The sequence below is a fragment of the Vidua chalybeata genome, chromosome 7 (assembly GCF_026979565.1).
Source record: "Vidua chalybeata isolate OUT-0048 chromosome 7, bVidCha1 merged haplotype, whole genome shotgun sequence".
Lineage (NCBI taxonomy): Eukaryota > Metazoa > Chordata > Aves > Passeriformes > Viduidae > Vidua > Vidua chalybeata.
The window spans coordinates 14,443,731-14,459,939 of record NC_071536.1 but is presented as its reverse complement, the minus strand read 5'-3'; the positions used below and the strand labels follow the sequence as shown (position 1 = coordinate 14,459,939).

Below are 16,209 nucleotides of genomic sequence, written 5' to 3'. Positions count from 1 at the left end.
AATTAAAGGAGTCCTGGCTCATGTGCTTCAAAGTGTAAGCTTGTACAAAAGGGGGTGGAAGAAACTGTTTCTCTCAGCAGGTCATTCTGCACACACACAGGTGCCTGCCATGAGGGAGGACTCTCCTCCCCTTCCTCTCCTAACACTCACATTCTGTTCTTTCCTAGTGGTGGCAATCTATGACTACACCAAGGACAAGGAAGATGAGCTCTCATTTCAGGAAGGTGCCATCATTTACGTCATCAAGAAAAATGATGATGGCTGGTATGAGGGGGTCATGAATGGAGTGACGGGGCTGTTCCCGGGGAACTATGTGGAGTCGATCATGCATTACTCAGAGTGAAGACCAGAGGACAGAGCACTGCATCTCCTGCTGCAGGAGCTGTCAGGGCTTCCCAGATCTCCACCAGTCTCTGGGGCCCCATCCAGTATAACTGAATGAAGGATAATTGTAACAACCACTCATTTGGGTTTGGTTTGGTTTTTTTTTCTTTTCCCCCCATGATAAGACAATAGTGATTTGAGTTGTTTGAACAAATGGCTCTTCAGCTGCCAGCAGAGGCTATCTTGAGCTATCTGACTTTGAATGAAGCTGACCCATTCAGATGTAACAAACTTGTTGATTAGCTCGCACTTCACTCGAATTCTGACTTCTGACAGGCCTTGGAATCTGCCTCAGGAGTCTTGTGTGCCCTCATGGTACTACCATTGGAAGCAGTGCCTGGCACTGGGGATGCCCTGGACGCTTGTGGTGAAGATTACTGGCCAGTGGACATCCCTCCGGTTTCTACGCTATGCTCCTGTGCAGCTGGAAGAACAGTCATGTGCTAGCAAACACTGGGATCTCTACACAGAGACGTTCCTGTAACTGACTTCCAGATAGCTGGATGCTTCTTTAGCATAAACACTTCTGCAGCTGCTCTGCACACGTAGGCATAGGGCACACAGAGCCAGCTTTCATTCACTCACCTTTCAGTTTAGACAATTTAGATGGCTGCAGCCCAGAGGATCCCACCCCCATTTCTCATCTTCTGAATGCCACATATTTGTTTTGTGTTCTGCACTGATGTAACTGTGCTCCTCTCCACAGCGAGCTCCTTGCCACAGTTGCTGCCGGTTCAAACAGAACTCACAGATGCAGTTGATGGTGAAGGTGAAACAAAGTTTACAGGTCCTCCTTGGTGTTTGAGGATTAACTCTAGGGGGTGTGATCTAAGGTTCAAATCTACTCATGCCTGCTTGCACTAGAGAAACTTGCCCCCAACTTTTGTTTTATGCACAATATAATCTTAAAAATCCAATCAGGTATTGTAAATTGGCTATTTTGTACTTGACGACTAGATTTGCATATGTACTGTGAGAGCCCTGTGCAGAGGCAGGACAAATGGCAATTGTCGTCTTCATGTCTGTTGCCAAAATCTCTTCAGTGGAAGCAAAAAGGGCTGTTGTGTGTACTGGTTTCCCATGGAAATCCAAGCAGTAACTAGTAGTAGTCCTAGCTCTTCCCCTAGCCCTCTCCATTGTTTATTATAATAGGTATTTTGAGCTGTACTGGTAGCTTGGGGTGGAATAATACCAAGTGAAGGCTCTGTAGCCCCTTGTGATGATACTTGGCTTTCTCATCTAGTCTCAGTTAACAATTCTGCTCAGTGATTGTACACAGCAGATCACTGTAAGTGATGGTTGTACTCATCTGCCCTTAGGAACATCTGAATGCTACTTTTGGGTAAATATAATGCATTAACTAATTTAATTTCTTGTTAAGTCTCATTATCCTGCAAATTGAGAGCCTCCTGGGCAAGGGCATTTTTAGACTGCCACCTGGCCAATTTCTAGCTAGTACCAAGAGTAGCTTGTCCAAGGTGAGATAAAGCTGCAGCTGGAAAGGCCGGTGTTAAAACAGAGCAGTGCACAGGAGAGCAGGGCTGGATGTGTGATGGCACTGGCACCAATATAGGTAACTGACCCAGCCCATTGCTTGGTAGTTAGTGCACTGTCAGCATGGAGGTGCAAGTTTGGTGCCAGCCTGGGCAGGGAGGTGCCCTAGGTGCTCAGGGGGCAAGAGGAACAAAAATGTGTTTGTAGGCCATGGAAGAATGTGATCACCTGCTGTGAGCTTGTGGAACTCCTGTGACAGCGCACAAGAAAACAGCTTGGTAAAAGTCTGCAGGAAGGACAACTTTGAAGAAACTCATGTGCAGATAGAAGTCACTTTCTCCCTTGCTAATCTACATGTTGTCTTCTTTCTGGAAGCTGACAGCATTGTTTGGGATGAGTGCCAGAACAGTTACCCTTTAAGCCTTGTGTTTTCTTGAGAAGTTTTCTTGCATCAAGACTAAGAGAACAGCTATGTTCAGTTCCCTCAGCCCATCATCTCTGTGGAAACAAGTCCAGAACCACTGGTTGTGCAGTCACTGAAATAACTGTTTCTAGTATCATTGGGCAGGTCTAAGCTTTTGGCATAGGGAGGTGGTGCTTCTAGCAAAGGTGCTTGAACAGCAGCATTCACAAGCCTTTGGTGCTTACAGGGTGGCTGTGTTTTCCAGGAGTATCAGAGCTTTCCTGGCTTCTCTTGCCTTGGAGTTGTTTGTGGCAAAAATTCAGCCCACAGTGCTCAAATGCATCGTCAGGGCAGCTTAATGAGTTCTTAAGTGAGAGCTGAACCTCTGCCTGCGCACCCCAGCTGCAGCTGGCAGGTCATACTTTAGTGAAACATGTTTTAACCCAGTCTGAGCAAGAGCTTGTGCTTGAACACTTCTGGTAGGTGGGTGGGGTAGTGTGTACTCCCATTGTGTGTGATACTTAATCTTCAGTCAACTGGTTTTTCATCTTGCAAACTTTCTGTCATGTGAGAGCAGAGCAGTGTGAGATGAACGTGTGCAGAGCCCAGCACAGAAGATGAGGCTGCAAAACCCTTAGTGATTCCACTTCCAGGACAGCTGTGTGACAGCTCCTGAAGAACTGGCTTTGGTGTGATGGGCCAGGGGTTAGTTTGGTCCCTGCTGATAGAACATGGAATTGTTTATCCTGCAAGAACTGCTGTGGATGGAATTTCTGGGTCACCTCCTGCTGGTTTTATGCTTTATTATGCAGTACTAATGTAAAGAAATTTGTTGAGTTTTATGCATATTTTTATTTTGTACAGATTTTAATTCTGTTGCTTGTTTGGGGATGATGTGATGTAATGGTCATAGACCAGACCAAGGTAAACAGGCTTTGTATGTTAATGTTACATAGATTGCATGCTAGTAAAGTCAGTGAGGGTTGTGTTTCCAGTTTTGTCCCTTGTATTTCTCCTTGTCCAAAACCTTCTCTTCCCCACCCCTTTTTAATTTACAGATTTACTTTAAAAGGGGTGGCAAATGGGGGGGGGGGGTGGGCGAGAAACACCTCAGTATTTTAAATAAGGTGCACAACATCTCTTCACTGCTGAGTTTTTCGGCCACAGCTCATGGTGTTCTGCATCAGAGGCTGTTGAAGCAGGAATGTGTAAGCATGAGAGGTGGGGGAAGGAGACACTCCAGCATAGCCCAAAGAGTGCTGAATGGCCAAAATGTATATGTTTCTCCCTTTGTGAGAACTGCCTTAGCCCAGCCAGCTGTTTTCATTGTGCACAGAAATTGTTCAGCATCCTCTAGCGGTGTGTTTTGCCTTTGCTGTATTTCAAAGGTTTCTTCCTTCCTCTTGGCGCCAGGGACAAAGCTATTAACTACAGCTGCCTCTCTGTCATGTGCCTGCATGAGAGGAGGTCTGACTGAATCTGTCCACATCTAGTGCTGAAGCAGGTTCATTTTGGTGCCTTCATTCCAGCAGAAGAGAGATAGCTGAGGTTGCATGTGTCTGACCCATTCTTTCCTTAGCTGTTGCAGTAGAGGGCTGAGAGGGGCAGGAGAGGCATCCAGCAAATTCCATACCTGAGGGTCCTGAGGGTGTGTCCATGTGCAGTGGCCAGAGTAGGCACCAGAGAGCTGAAGCAATGCTGGATCCACTTGATGATGGTGTGACTGGTTAGATGAAGACACTCACTGAGGCACTGAAGAGCCACAGCTCTCACTGGAGGACAAGAGGTGTGGCTTGGCCCTGAGGTAGATGACAGCTTGGTGTGTGTTACCATGAGACTGACCATGTTCCTGGAATTCAGCTTATCCTTGCAGATAGTTCAGTTGGATGTCATAAGAGTGTCTGGAGATGTCTGCTGGTGTGAACCACAGGTCCTGTGGTGTGTGGCTGGGTGGCTTACCCGTGGGTGCCGGAAAGGCTTAGACCCAGCTAGTTCTTGCTAGAGCAGTTTGTTCTCCTTTCCCAGCTGCTGGGCATTTTTTTTTCTTGCTGCTGAGGGTTCTTGGTGACAGCCAAAGTTGACAGTGGCAGTAATGCAGCTTCTGAAAAGTGCCACTTTCATCTGGGGTGTGTCAGGTGATCATGAAAAGAAAGCAAGGAAGCAGCAGGAGTGAGGAGCCTTTTCCAGTAGAGGGTGTGTGGGCTGCCTGCCTGCTGTGGATGTGCACATTGTTGACTAGAGGTGGAAGAGGACTGTGCACTGATACTGTTGCACTTCTGTGGCGTCTCCTGCCTGTGCTTGATGGTGACTTAATACTGTCCTCTTCCTAGCACCTTCCACCACGTCCTAGCAGATGCTGTGGATGCACCTCTCTGCTGGTAATGAGCCTACTTTATTAGTTATGTCTGTGGGCTCCAGGCATAAAGCAAAATTTCCATATTTTCTTTTCTGGAAAGGATGGAACTTCATGTGATTTAGTAAACTGGGAGCATGTACAGAGCTCTCCTCCCAGAGGTACAATAGGACATTTTGTAAAACAGGCGACATATGTATTCTCTGCAGGTCCTTTTTGGAAGCTGCTTAGAGGATGCTGTTGAACAGACTGTGGTGCTGTGGCTTTACTAGGAGCAGTAGTTGCATTCTGAGTATCGAGAGTCACTGGTGAAGGCACTGCAGCATTTCAGGCAGCATTACAAACCCCATGCAGAGACTTCAGTACCTGTGTTGGCAACCGTGGCAGCAGAAAAGGTACAACACTGTTGCATTCACTAAGGCAAGTATTTACAACACCAGCCTCTAGGGAAGGTGGTGGTGGAAACTTGAGTACCAGCAGGATCCTGGGCTACAGCTTCTGGGGTGCCAGTTACAAGCATTTACTGTGCTTACAGGTGTATTCACCTTCCCCAGCTTCTGGCATCTCCCAGTATTTGGCACAGCTGCATTTTGTGGATAAAATGGTTATTACACAGAGGTCAGAACAGTACCAGAAAGGAACAATGTGTGGTTTCTTTTGGGGATTTCCCCCCACAGTAGCTGAAGTCAATATGTAGTAACAGCCCTATTTATGTACTTCTGATGTTAAAACTTAAAGCATAGTGGGACTCCCACCTCATGTCTGCAGGGACATACTGAAAGCTTGATGCAGCCACAGTTTGACAACTGCTGTTAAAAAGAGTAGCTCATGGTGATCTGCTGCTTTCATTTGGGAAAAAAACCCACCCATGTGTTTTGTGTAATCTCCAGCCAATGGAAGAAGAGGTTTGGGGGTTTTTTGGTACTTTAAATGTACTAACTTTATTAGCACCTGTGCTTATTACAAGACATATTACAAGACAGTGACGACAGCAGCAGCCTGCTGTCCAGAGGTAAGCCGACACCCAGGACCCTGCTGAACACTGACATGGGAACCCTGCTGAAATGGGTGCAGTATGTTTATTCCAGTTTCTCTTTACACCGCTGAAGAATCCTACCACTATTTACTAATAGGAAGAGCTATGTACAAATTTATTTCCATTACAGCGCCTCGGTAAGTGCTGACATGTCCAAGATTTTTTTGTAAAGAACAAGTGCTTCTTTTCACATTTGAAAAAGTGTCTTTTGCAACTTGCATGGACAAGTAGTTTCTATGAATTCTCTGGAGGTGTCAGTGTCTAACATGGATTTTGTCCATGCACTTTTTTCTGAAAGCAGATACCCCCTCTTTGGTTTGCAGTTGGAGCAGCACACTCTGCTTTTGCTTTTGGCACTGCTGATGCGGTGGATGGATGCAGAGCCCACTGTAAATGACCAAGCCCACAGGACTCTGGGGAGCTGTATGCTGCCAGTAACGTTTTAGTGTGTGTGCCATTTGAACCACCTTCCAGTGAGTGCAAAACCCAATTTTTAAATTTTTTTAATTGTACTTGGAATTAATTGTTGCTGTGTACTAAACCCTCTTGTTATGAGCCCTAAATAAAAAGAACAAAGCACACCTCATGTGTTCTGTGAGCGTGTCACAGCTGTGTCACATTTCTTGTCTTTGGCAACAGACTTCATTCAACGCACTAGGGCAAGGGCTCGTGGCTGGTGCGTGCAGGAACCCTGTCCCTGAGGCTCTCTGAGCACAGCACTTCACATGGCAAAGGTACAAATCTTGGCATCTGGCCTGCTGCCTTCAGCAGCAGCCTCGCTAATGTAATTCTCAAATCTCTGCTGCTGAGGGCCACAGGTTACGGCTGAGAGCATTTCCCAGCCAGATTCCCTACAGCCCCCAGAATGGGGCCACAGCAGCACTTACCAGCCAGCAGCTGTTCCATGTGAGCAGAGCTGGACAGGACTCTGAGCAAGGAGGAGATGGAAAAGGTGAGCCTTCACACGGGGTCCTCTTTAGACCTGTAACTGGTGTGCAGTGCCCGGCTGGTACAGCCAGCTCTGACCCAGCGGAAAGAACGGTGCAAAGGAGTAACAGCAGGTTCATGGGGAGTGAGCACAGGAATGGCATACAGCTGTAGGCCAGCAGCTGCCTGACCCCCTACTGAGAGGAAACACTGAAGACCTGAAAAGTGTGGGTCTGAGCTCATGAAAAAGGAAAATTGCAAGACAGAGGATTAAAACAGAGTATTAAATTTAACTACATCTTTATTGAATTGTGCATATTCCATTGTATAATGATCTATATTGGGTACTCTATAATGTAGTATTTCTTTTGTCCTCTCTCATGCTTAAAAAAGTATATTTATACATATATTTATATATATTTATAATATGGCAAAGCTCCCCCCAACATGATGCTATCAGTCTAAAAGAGCTTTGATTTTTTTTTTTTTTCTGTTTGGAAAGGGAAGAAGAGGGGAGGCAATCCCATTGAAAGATAAAATGTGCAATTTTCTTTTTAAAGCAGTAAACATGAATGTATTTACAGCACTCAGCACAAGTTTGCTGCACAGACAAATCATCATTGCAATGACACTTCTTACACTTGCATCTCCAGTATTAAACAGAATATTCCCAGTGACTGGTAACAATTAGTGTAAGCCATAGACCAAACTGCTGCTCCAGTTCATTTCTGGTCCACTGCAGTCCACTAGGAGGCCTAAGATTTCCAATTACAACTTATGACAAAACATTTAGGTTTTCTTTTAGAAGTACAAGCGCTATTGTGCTGCACCAAATCAGCCAGCAGGGTGCCATGGGCACAGCTTTGCTAAACTGTCCTTTGCAAGTGTGTACCCAGTTCCCCGTGTTGGTTAATGGCAAGGGACACACAACATCTATGAGTGGCACCCTGTTCTCTCACCAGACATGTGCTAGAGATCAGCAGTATGAGACCCCTGGCAAAAAGAGACTGGTGTACACATATCTGTATACCTGGAATTTAGCTCAGAATGCATCTTTGGCATCTTGGGAAAGCTGGAAGGAAATTATTTTCCACTGCAGCTAATGTTTGAATTCCAAAAATCTCCTAAAATACAAGTTGCCTTCAAGCATTTAAATAAGGGGGGGTAGTGTCCACAATCTGGTACTGAAGGTCCTTCTCATTCATTTCCTCCAAGTCTTCTACCTTCTCTAACTCACCTTTACCCAAGATCCATCTGCTGAGCAGAGAGCTCACTGAGTCCTTGCCCCACCGAGTGCCTCAGAGCACCAAATGATCATTACCCAAGTCACTCTTTTCCCTGTGGTTGGTTAGTAGCAATTAGAGTAATTTACATGGTGCTGGATTAGCATGTGTTTTTCATCTCATTTGCAATTTAGTGTTTTAAACTGCTCAAAACTAGACCAAGCCTGTGTCACAGTATTAGTGAGTGCTGCCCCTGCAACAAAACCCTGGTTTGGTCAGTCTTCATGGGCATTTTTTAATTGAAGGAAAGAAAATTCAGAAAGGAAAATTACTCAGCTTAGACAAACTCAGAATTCCAAAATAAAGTTTAAAACCCCACCAGCATGTGGGAAAAAAATCCAAGAGAAACTATCCCTTGTAGTGTTAAATCCTCTCTGGTTTGGAGTCTGCCCCAGTGGTGCAAGGGAATGAATGCAGAGCTCAACACCAGGTGCCACAAATGGGCCCCAAAGTAGTACAACTCAGCTGCAGTTGAGGAGCACTTGTGACTGAGTATGTAATCTACACCTTAGTAATGCTAAAAGGAAAATAAAAACCCAGCAACCAACCAAACTCCCATGTTCTGGCTTCATCCTCACTACCTCCTGCCAGGAATTCGTACTACTGTTCTGGAGTGCAACTGATTTTAACACGACACTAGGTGAAATAATACTCATTATTAGGACCCACTTATAATCTTATTTTGAATAAGAAACAAATTTACCTGCAATAGTACCACTGTAGCAAAACAATTTGGTTCTATGCTGTTTCCTGTAAAAAGCAGAAAATTTCTTTTTGCCCTTCTGATGTTGAAATGGCACTTTTGGTTCATTAAACTGTGGGAAAAAAAAAATTAACTGAGAGGAAAACTGGCCACATTTTATCTCTGAGCTGATATGATTTATCTGGTTGACTAAGGGCACAGAAAGAAGGAATTAGAAAACCTTTACATGTGCAAGCCAAGAACAGTAAATGTTAAAATGCACTTGTTGAAAAAACTGCTTCCTCTCCCCTCAGACCTGAAAGCAAATAACCCAGGTACCAGCACTTTGTTTCCCTGATGTGTCACTCACTGTTGCCCTGCAATAACTGCAGAGTATGCTCAGGAGAGGAGCTCTTTGGCTTTGAGGTCATTACCAAGTCAGAGCAGTCAGGGGTGGTTTGCCACAGGAGGAAACCACTGTGCAGGGTGCAACAGGAAACAAATAAGAGAATTATTCAGACACTTGTGCCTAACTTCCTCTCCCAGCTACAGGTGTTAAAAGACTAAACAGGACCCCTAGCATAGCCACCTGAAACATGTTACCTATGGTTTGTTTAGAACCTGTGGTTTCTTTTGGTTTTAAAAGTAATTTCTCATCTAAGCTTAGTACTGCTAGAAGAGCCTAGTTTTCCCTTTCAAAGCAACTCCCCAACATCTGAATGGTGATATAAGTGTCTGAGAATAGTTCCCTGCTTTCTACACCTGGGCTGCAGGCACAGACATCTGGCTGAACAGGGCTCTGGTACTCAGAGGTGGATGCTACGCTGCATAGCAGAGGGGAAATGAAGACCAAATGTGGAAAAGATTAACAAACACAGATAAGCCCTCTCAGCTGCCCTTGCAGCAGGGTCCCTGACACCCCCTTAACAAGTGGCCAGCTTGTGCTCTGCCTCATGTAACGCAACTCCAGCCGTACACTCTGCGTATTTTGGGATCAAAGCACTTTTGTGTCTGGAGTCTGAACACTCAGCCATCACATGCCCATTTTAAAACTGCAAAAAGTATTACTGCCCATGTTTGTAGCAGGAAGCCCCTTCCTGGGTGTCTGAAATTCAGCCCCTTAATTTTCTGATTTAATAAATATTATGGTGCAATTATGAGATGATTGCACATGGGGGAAAACAACTTACTTGCAAAATAAGGTGAAAATATTCACTGTCACAAAACCAGTAAATATACTGGAAAAGCAAGTTACAATGGAGGATATCTCATAACCTGAAAAGGCAACCAGGTTGTCTGAACCACACTAGCCAAATTTCCATGCTCAGCTGAGAGACAGCAAGCAGCAGCCACTCACTGATCACTGCTGCCTTAGGAAGGAAACTGTAACTAGAAGGAATACAAGGTGCCACCTTTGTTGACATTCATTCTTTTTGCTGCAGACTTAGGAGTTACATAGCTGTCTCCCAGCAAGCTGTGGGCAGCCTGCAGTAGTAAGCATGGATTAATTGCCTAGAGACAGATACTGGGGAAATAAATGTGGGCACAGGAAAACGAGAACAAAGGTGAAAGGCCTCTGAAGAAATTGCACTCAAAACGCTGATGTGCCGAGTCCAAAGCCCAGAGGTACCTGCACTGAATGAACTAAAGTAAAAGGCCTGGAACTGACACACACCAAGTGAGGCTGTCTTGGGGAAAAGAAAAGCAGGTGGGGCAAGCAGAATTCCCTAACTGCTCTCACCTGGGAGCATGTTTTATCAGCCCAGGTGCATCTTGCCAGGAGTAGGAGAATGTGCCCAATTCCCTGTCCTGGCTAAGGGCCTAGCAGTTACAGCTGTAGCGAGCACCTTTTGCCCTCTGGTGTGTCTGAGCCCCAGGAGCTGCACACAGGACAAAGCAGCGGGAGGACCAACATGAAAATTACAGCACCCATGAACTGCAGTATAGCTTAACAACCCTCAGTCACCAGCTACACTGAGCATGCTTAAAATCAACAATGCAAATGCTTTTAAGGACACTTTGTAAGCACAAAAATAGTAGAAATAAAACTTGGTGAACCATTTGAAAGATACAAAAAAGTGCCTTTCCATAGCAGTGCTTTAAAAATGCACATAATCGTACATACTCTTATTGCTCAAAAAATCTAGTCTGAGATATGAAAACAATTTCCAGAGGTGCTGAAACAGATTTTTAAAAAATCATATGAAACAGTTCAGCACAGAAAGCACCACTAATTTTTATCTTTTCATGATGCACCTATTTAAAACTATATAGTTATAGATGTGTAATTTCCACCTCAAATTAGCAAAACTTTTTTTCCTATTCATAAAATATTCACAAAGACATTTATTTCATTATTTGGACTTTAAAAAAAAAAAAACTTCATAAAAAAAAGGAATGGGGGACACTGTCAAAATATTTTTAAATCTATCCTCCTGAATTACTTTAATGAGAGATTAGTTTATATTGGTTTAACAACAATGTGAGGATACTGCCAAGTCAAGCTGCTGTCTTTGTTTCATTCTTTGGGAAAAAGAAAGCATTTAAAGCATGCTTTTGGAGAAAAAGTAGGCAAACAGTGAAATTATTTGCCCTATGAGCCTATTGACAGTATGTATTGACAGTACCCCCATGCTGACAAGAGAAGCTGTAACAGCTGAAGATGGGGTAGTTACAGTCCAAGTATTTTAGTTGTTTTACAAAGGCTGTTCTCCCACCACCCTGCAAGGAATGTGCAATGATACATAAGACCACTTACACTACCTTATCACAAGGTCTGAATATGTGGGTAAGACTGTACAATCAAGCTACTGAAGTAGCTACTGAAGAAAAAGGACTGTCATGCTTGATGTGATGACCGACTGTAAATCAGTGACTAACAAAAAACCAAGCAAACCAATAGTCTTTTCTACTCCATATGGGCCCTTAGATGAAATTCCTAGCAAATGCTATTGCCTCTTTAAGGTTGTTTTCTTTCCAGTCTTCTTCCTTGACTGCTAGAAGTGCAACTTTGTAATAAACAGGTTAATACACTGGTCACAGTCTCTGGCAGGTCAAAGAAAAGAGAGAGAATTCCTACACTAGCTTGTCCTGAAATTGCTGCTCCCTTCTCTCTTTCCAGAAGGAAAAGTTTCCTGACAATCTCTAATCAATTACAAACAATACTTTCTTCACACATTTCCAGAGCTTGTTTTTATGAAGACACTACATTTTACCAGGCCCAGACCAGGTGAGACTGGACACTGTGCATGCCTGTGTGAGCACATAGCACTTTCTACAGAAACCTACCTGTTCATTCAGAGTAAGAGTTACACGGACAGCTCATGGATCGGTGTGGGTCAGCCTTGGGGGTTGGCAGGATTTTCGATTGCAGGAGTCCTGGCAGCTTTCAGAAGGGGTTAACACAAATATATTCATCTTGAGCCATAGAAACAAATGATTGAGCCTATTATCAGTTAGAATGCATAATGGTTTGGAATAATATATATTTATCCTACTTAACTAAATGGACAAATAAGTTTGAAATAATTTCTATCAGTGTATATTTTTAAACTATTTGAAAGGGGGGGGAGGCTCTTTATAGTATAAATATATTTCACTCCAGCCCACTATATATAAAATCTATTTCTTTCCTCTGAACATACTCATTTTCAGTAGTATTATGACCAGAATGTTTTGGTATGTTGTATCTGTACTTTTCAACCAATGCACAATGTACAGTTACCAGCCGAACACCTCAGCTTTGCAGAATTTACCCACCACAAACTGCTGAGAAAGTGTGTGGGTTTGGGTTTTTTATTTCCTTTCTTTAAAGTGCCCCCTACATCTCCATCTTTATGGTAAGATTTGACCGGTTAGAGTCCGATTCCAGATAATATATTGACTGAAACAATAAATACGGTTCTACAAAAACATTCTGGTTATCTTCTATAATTGCGACGAAATATATCACAATATATTATATACCTACACTTATAATACATGCACAAACATGTCTCACGTGGACAGACACTACAAAAAAATTATCTCCCTCCCCCTCCCCTAAATGCAGAAAAAGTAAGAAAATGGGTGTTTGGTCCAATTCATAAGAAGGGTAAAAGAAACTAAAGAATGAAGCCAACACCTCTCCACCCACTTTTCCCAATAAAGTATCAACACCCCTAAGCTCCCATATTTCTTAACCTAGCCATGGAAGGGGAATGTCTTTACATTTAGCCATAGCTGCAGTTTGAGATCACCTCTTTTAATGGGGCTATCATCCACATCCCCACATCCTCTCCACGGGATCATGGGCTGACAGATCACAGAGCAGCCCACAAGTCATGGAGAGCACTGGCCCTGGGGACTGACTACCAGTCCCGTGACAGCTTGGTGTTCTGATCCCTTTTGGGCGGTGCGGGGGGCGGCCCCCTCCGTAACGTTGCATAGCCAGATATATGACTGCCCCCAAAGCTGCTGGTCTTCTGCTGGTCAGCCAGCAGCTCTGGCGGGGGTGGAGGCAGGGCCATGTCGTCCATGGTGGCCGTGGGCTCCGTTCTGGACATCCGCGCGGAGGAGAGCGAGCCGTGCCGGGTGATGGATTTCCGCTGCAGCGTCCGGTTGAGGTCTGCCAGGAATCCCGGCTGAACGCTAAGGCTGGACTTGGGGGAGGTGGGCACTTGTGGGCCAGCTGACCCTGGGGGCTCTGCAACCTCCGCCTGTGTCAGTCGGGTGCTGTCGTTCCGCTTGGGGCGTGTGGGTGGTGGGGCTTTTTTCACAGATGGTTTTGACCACACCTGTGGCTGGGGATTTACAACAGCAACTTTTGGCGAGGTGCTGCCTGAAAACACAGATGGAATTTCTACTGGAGGGGGAGGAAGATCTGTTTCAGGTGGTGGTGGTGGGAAGTCTGAATCGGATGGTGGTGAAGGGAATTCAACCACAGGTTCCTTTCCAGACACACTCGGAGCAGAAGCCTTGGCTGGGATCCCACCTTGTGGAAGGACAATGGGCAGGCTTACACCAGAAAGGTTGAGCTTTCCTGGCTTTGGAGGGGCTGGAGGAGGCGATGACTCCTTGGAAGGAGATCCTGACGGCTCTGGGGTGTGTGCAAATTTGCTGACAAGGCGGTCCACTGAAGGCCTCTTGGACTCATGGTACTCAGTGGAACTTGTGGACTTGATGCTGGAGTTGCGTTGAGGTGTTGGAGGTGGTTTCTTCCCTCCAGGGCTTGATGTCTTGCCGGCCTTTTTGACAGGAGACCCTGATTTGTCAGGCGGGGGAGAACCTGCAGAGGAAGCTGGGGAAGGAGGTGGAGGAGGAAACACTAAACTGCTCTCTGGTGGAGGAGGGGGGAAATCTGGTGAAGGAGCAGCAGCAGGCTGCCATTTGGGCTTTGCCTTCACTGCTGGAGGTGACTGTGGAGCCACACTCAGTGGAAGGGGTTTCAGAGGCTGGGGCTCAGTGGCAGGTGGCGTGGGAGGAGGGGGAAACTGGCTGACTATCTGCTTCACCACCGACGGCACTGGGGACTGAGGGGATGGAGGAGGCTTTACTGAGAAACTCTGCTGCTTTGGGAATGTTGCAGGGGGAATGGGGCCAGGAGGGGCTGGGGGCAGAGGAGGCACCTGGGGAGAAGTGACACTTGGTTGTTTCTTTATTGCAAGTGGCAAGGGTGCAGTCACAGGGGGAGTGACGTGTGCGACCCCCGGTGACGCTGCTTTCCCACTAGGCTGAGGGGGCAGAGCTGCCATGACAGGCTTTGGGGGTGCCTGGGGTGGTGGTGGGACAGGCACAGGAGGAGGCGGTGGTGGCAACGAGTTGGAAACAGCGGCCTGGCTTATATTTGGTTGAACCTGATGTATCTTGGGGGGCGGTGGTGGTGGCGTGAACTGTGGCACAGAGGGGGCACAAGGTGCCGGCTTCAGCTGTGCCATGGCCGAGCCCGGGGTGGGGGGCGGCGGTGGGGGCGGGGGGGGCGGCATGACCCCGTTGGGGGGCACCAGGATCTGAGGCTTTGCCGAGGGCGGGGGCGGCGGCGGGGCCTGCTGTGCAGCCGGGGCTTTGGAAAAAGGGCCGCCGTGCTGGGCCGCGTTCTGCAGCCGGGTGATGGTGCTGTACTTGACGAACATGGTGGCGGGCGAGCCCGCGGACGGGGCGGCCTGGCTGGGCAGGGGCGGGGGCGGCGGCGGCGGCGGCGGCGGGGGAGGAGGGGGCGGGGGCGGGGGCGGTGGCAGCGGCGGGGACGGCTGCGATGATGTGTAGGGCGTCACCGCTTTCGTCTGCGGGGACACGGGAGCTGCGACAGACACGAAGGGCCGACTTGCAGGCTCCACTCGGGCCTATGGGGAAGGGAATTTTAGTGAAAGTGGAAAGGGAGAAAAAGAAGAGAGAGGGAAGGAGGGAGAGAGAGAAAGAGACAAAGAGATTATAAAGTCAAGGTCTAAATGTGCCCAACATTAAAAATTAGGTGTCAGATTACAACATGCAAGAATTATTAGCAAAACACTGGAGCAAGAGACAATTCAATACACTGACAAGCATGGACCATGCAAGGGGATGGGGCAGGCTGGGAGGGGAGCCGGGAAAAATCAGCAGAGCCAGTTCTGCTCCAAGCAAAGCTGACTGTCAGAGGGAAAATACACGAGCCTTGTTACTTCTCTGGGGCAGGCAGTGGGACCCAGTAAGAATTACTGGCCTGCTTTGGGCAAGCGTAATGACCTAAACAGAGCCACCCCCAGAGCAACCCAGGCCATGACAGAAGGCAGAGCCAGAGACTCTGTAGACATCTCAGCTCAGTATGACTGGAATCAAACCACACACGGTCTCCCAGAGCATGTCAAATCCTTATACCTGTTCGTTCAGGCCTACACTCTTCAGTGTTACAAAATACAGAAATCCTGAACTGCTCTAAAACACACTGAGAGCAAGCTCTGCACAGGAATAGTTCTGAGATATTTTTCCTTCACATGCTCTACTATCCACTAATGGCAAGGAAAAAACAGGGAAAAAAGAAGGAGAACCAAGTTTTCCTAGAAAATTTCCCCAGAAGGAAATGTTTAGACATCTGCAAAACAAAGTAAATTTGAGAAAGTTACACATGCAACTCATATGTTATACAGAAAAAAATTAGGAAAAACGGGAAAAGCTGACTAATGGAAGGATCAATGGGAAAGCAGCAGGCAGTATTTTAGTCTATACGTGTTGTGATCAAGTTATTTCTTAGAAACTGTAAGCCTACATTCCTCTTAAAAATTAAAATGACAATTGCATTACTCAAATTTATAAACATCTTTCTAATACAAAGTGTTTTGACTAAAAGCCAAGTTGTGAATTTCACAGTGCACAGCATAGAAACATGCATTAGAAATACACCAGGACCATGGTGACTGACCACACTGGGTACCTATACCTTATTAGTAGATACTTTGCAATTAGTAAGCCAAATTATGCTCATCTGCACGGGAAGAGCACATTTGCATATTTGCTTTGCTCTAAACACAGGTGCACCTGTATGTGCAGAACTCCATCAAAAGGATTAGAGTCAGAAGCAATGAACAGTGATTTTACAACAAACATGGGGTATGCCTCTACCCGTCCCATTAAGTCTGGAAGGCAAGAATATTAACAGGTCTGGAACTAAATCAAGGTGTTCACATTACAAAACAG

The 16,209-nt window shown here is 46.0% G+C and overlaps 2 protein-coding genes across 31 annotated transcripts in view; one reads left to right on the top strand and one right to left on the bottom strand.

Annotated features, from left to right (window-relative positions):
- The window catches only part of ABI2 (abl interactor 2), a 65,078-nt gene extending 58,802 nt beyond the window's left edge, over positions 1 to 6,276 (top strand). For all 19 annotated transcript variants that reach the window (XM_053948339.1, XM_053948335.1, XM_053948353.1 and 16 more), the window contains one exon: positions 168 to 6,276. In XM_053948339.1, coding sequence (XP_053804314.1) covers positions 168 to 343 — 176 coding nt within the window. In that variant the 3' untranslated portion in view covers positions 344 to 6,276. The remainder of the gene's footprint in view (positions 1 to 167) is intronic.
- Positions 1 to 16,209, bottom strand: part of RAPH1 (Ras association (RalGDS/AF-6) and pleckstrin homology domains 1) — a 105,133-nt gene that overhangs the window by 11,482 nt on the left and 77,442 nt on the right. For 3 of the 12 annotated variants that reach the window (XR_008431940.1, XR_008431938.1, XR_008431939.1), the window contains exons 15-16: positions 8,584 to 14,882; positions 6,558 to 6,691 (exon numbers count right to left, since the gene is read on the bottom strand). Coding sequence is in view for 2 of the 12 variants with exons in the window: in XM_053948331.1 (XP_053804306.1) it covers positions 12,912 to 14,882 (1,971 nt within the window). In the remaining 10 variants the exon portion in view is untranslated. Of the gene's footprint in view, positions 1 to 6,261; positions 6,692 to 6,880; positions 14,883 to 16,209 lie in introns of those variants that run through there. The other 9 variants (XM_053948331.1, XM_053948333.1, XR_008431945.1 and 6 more) reach the window with 8 other exon arrangements.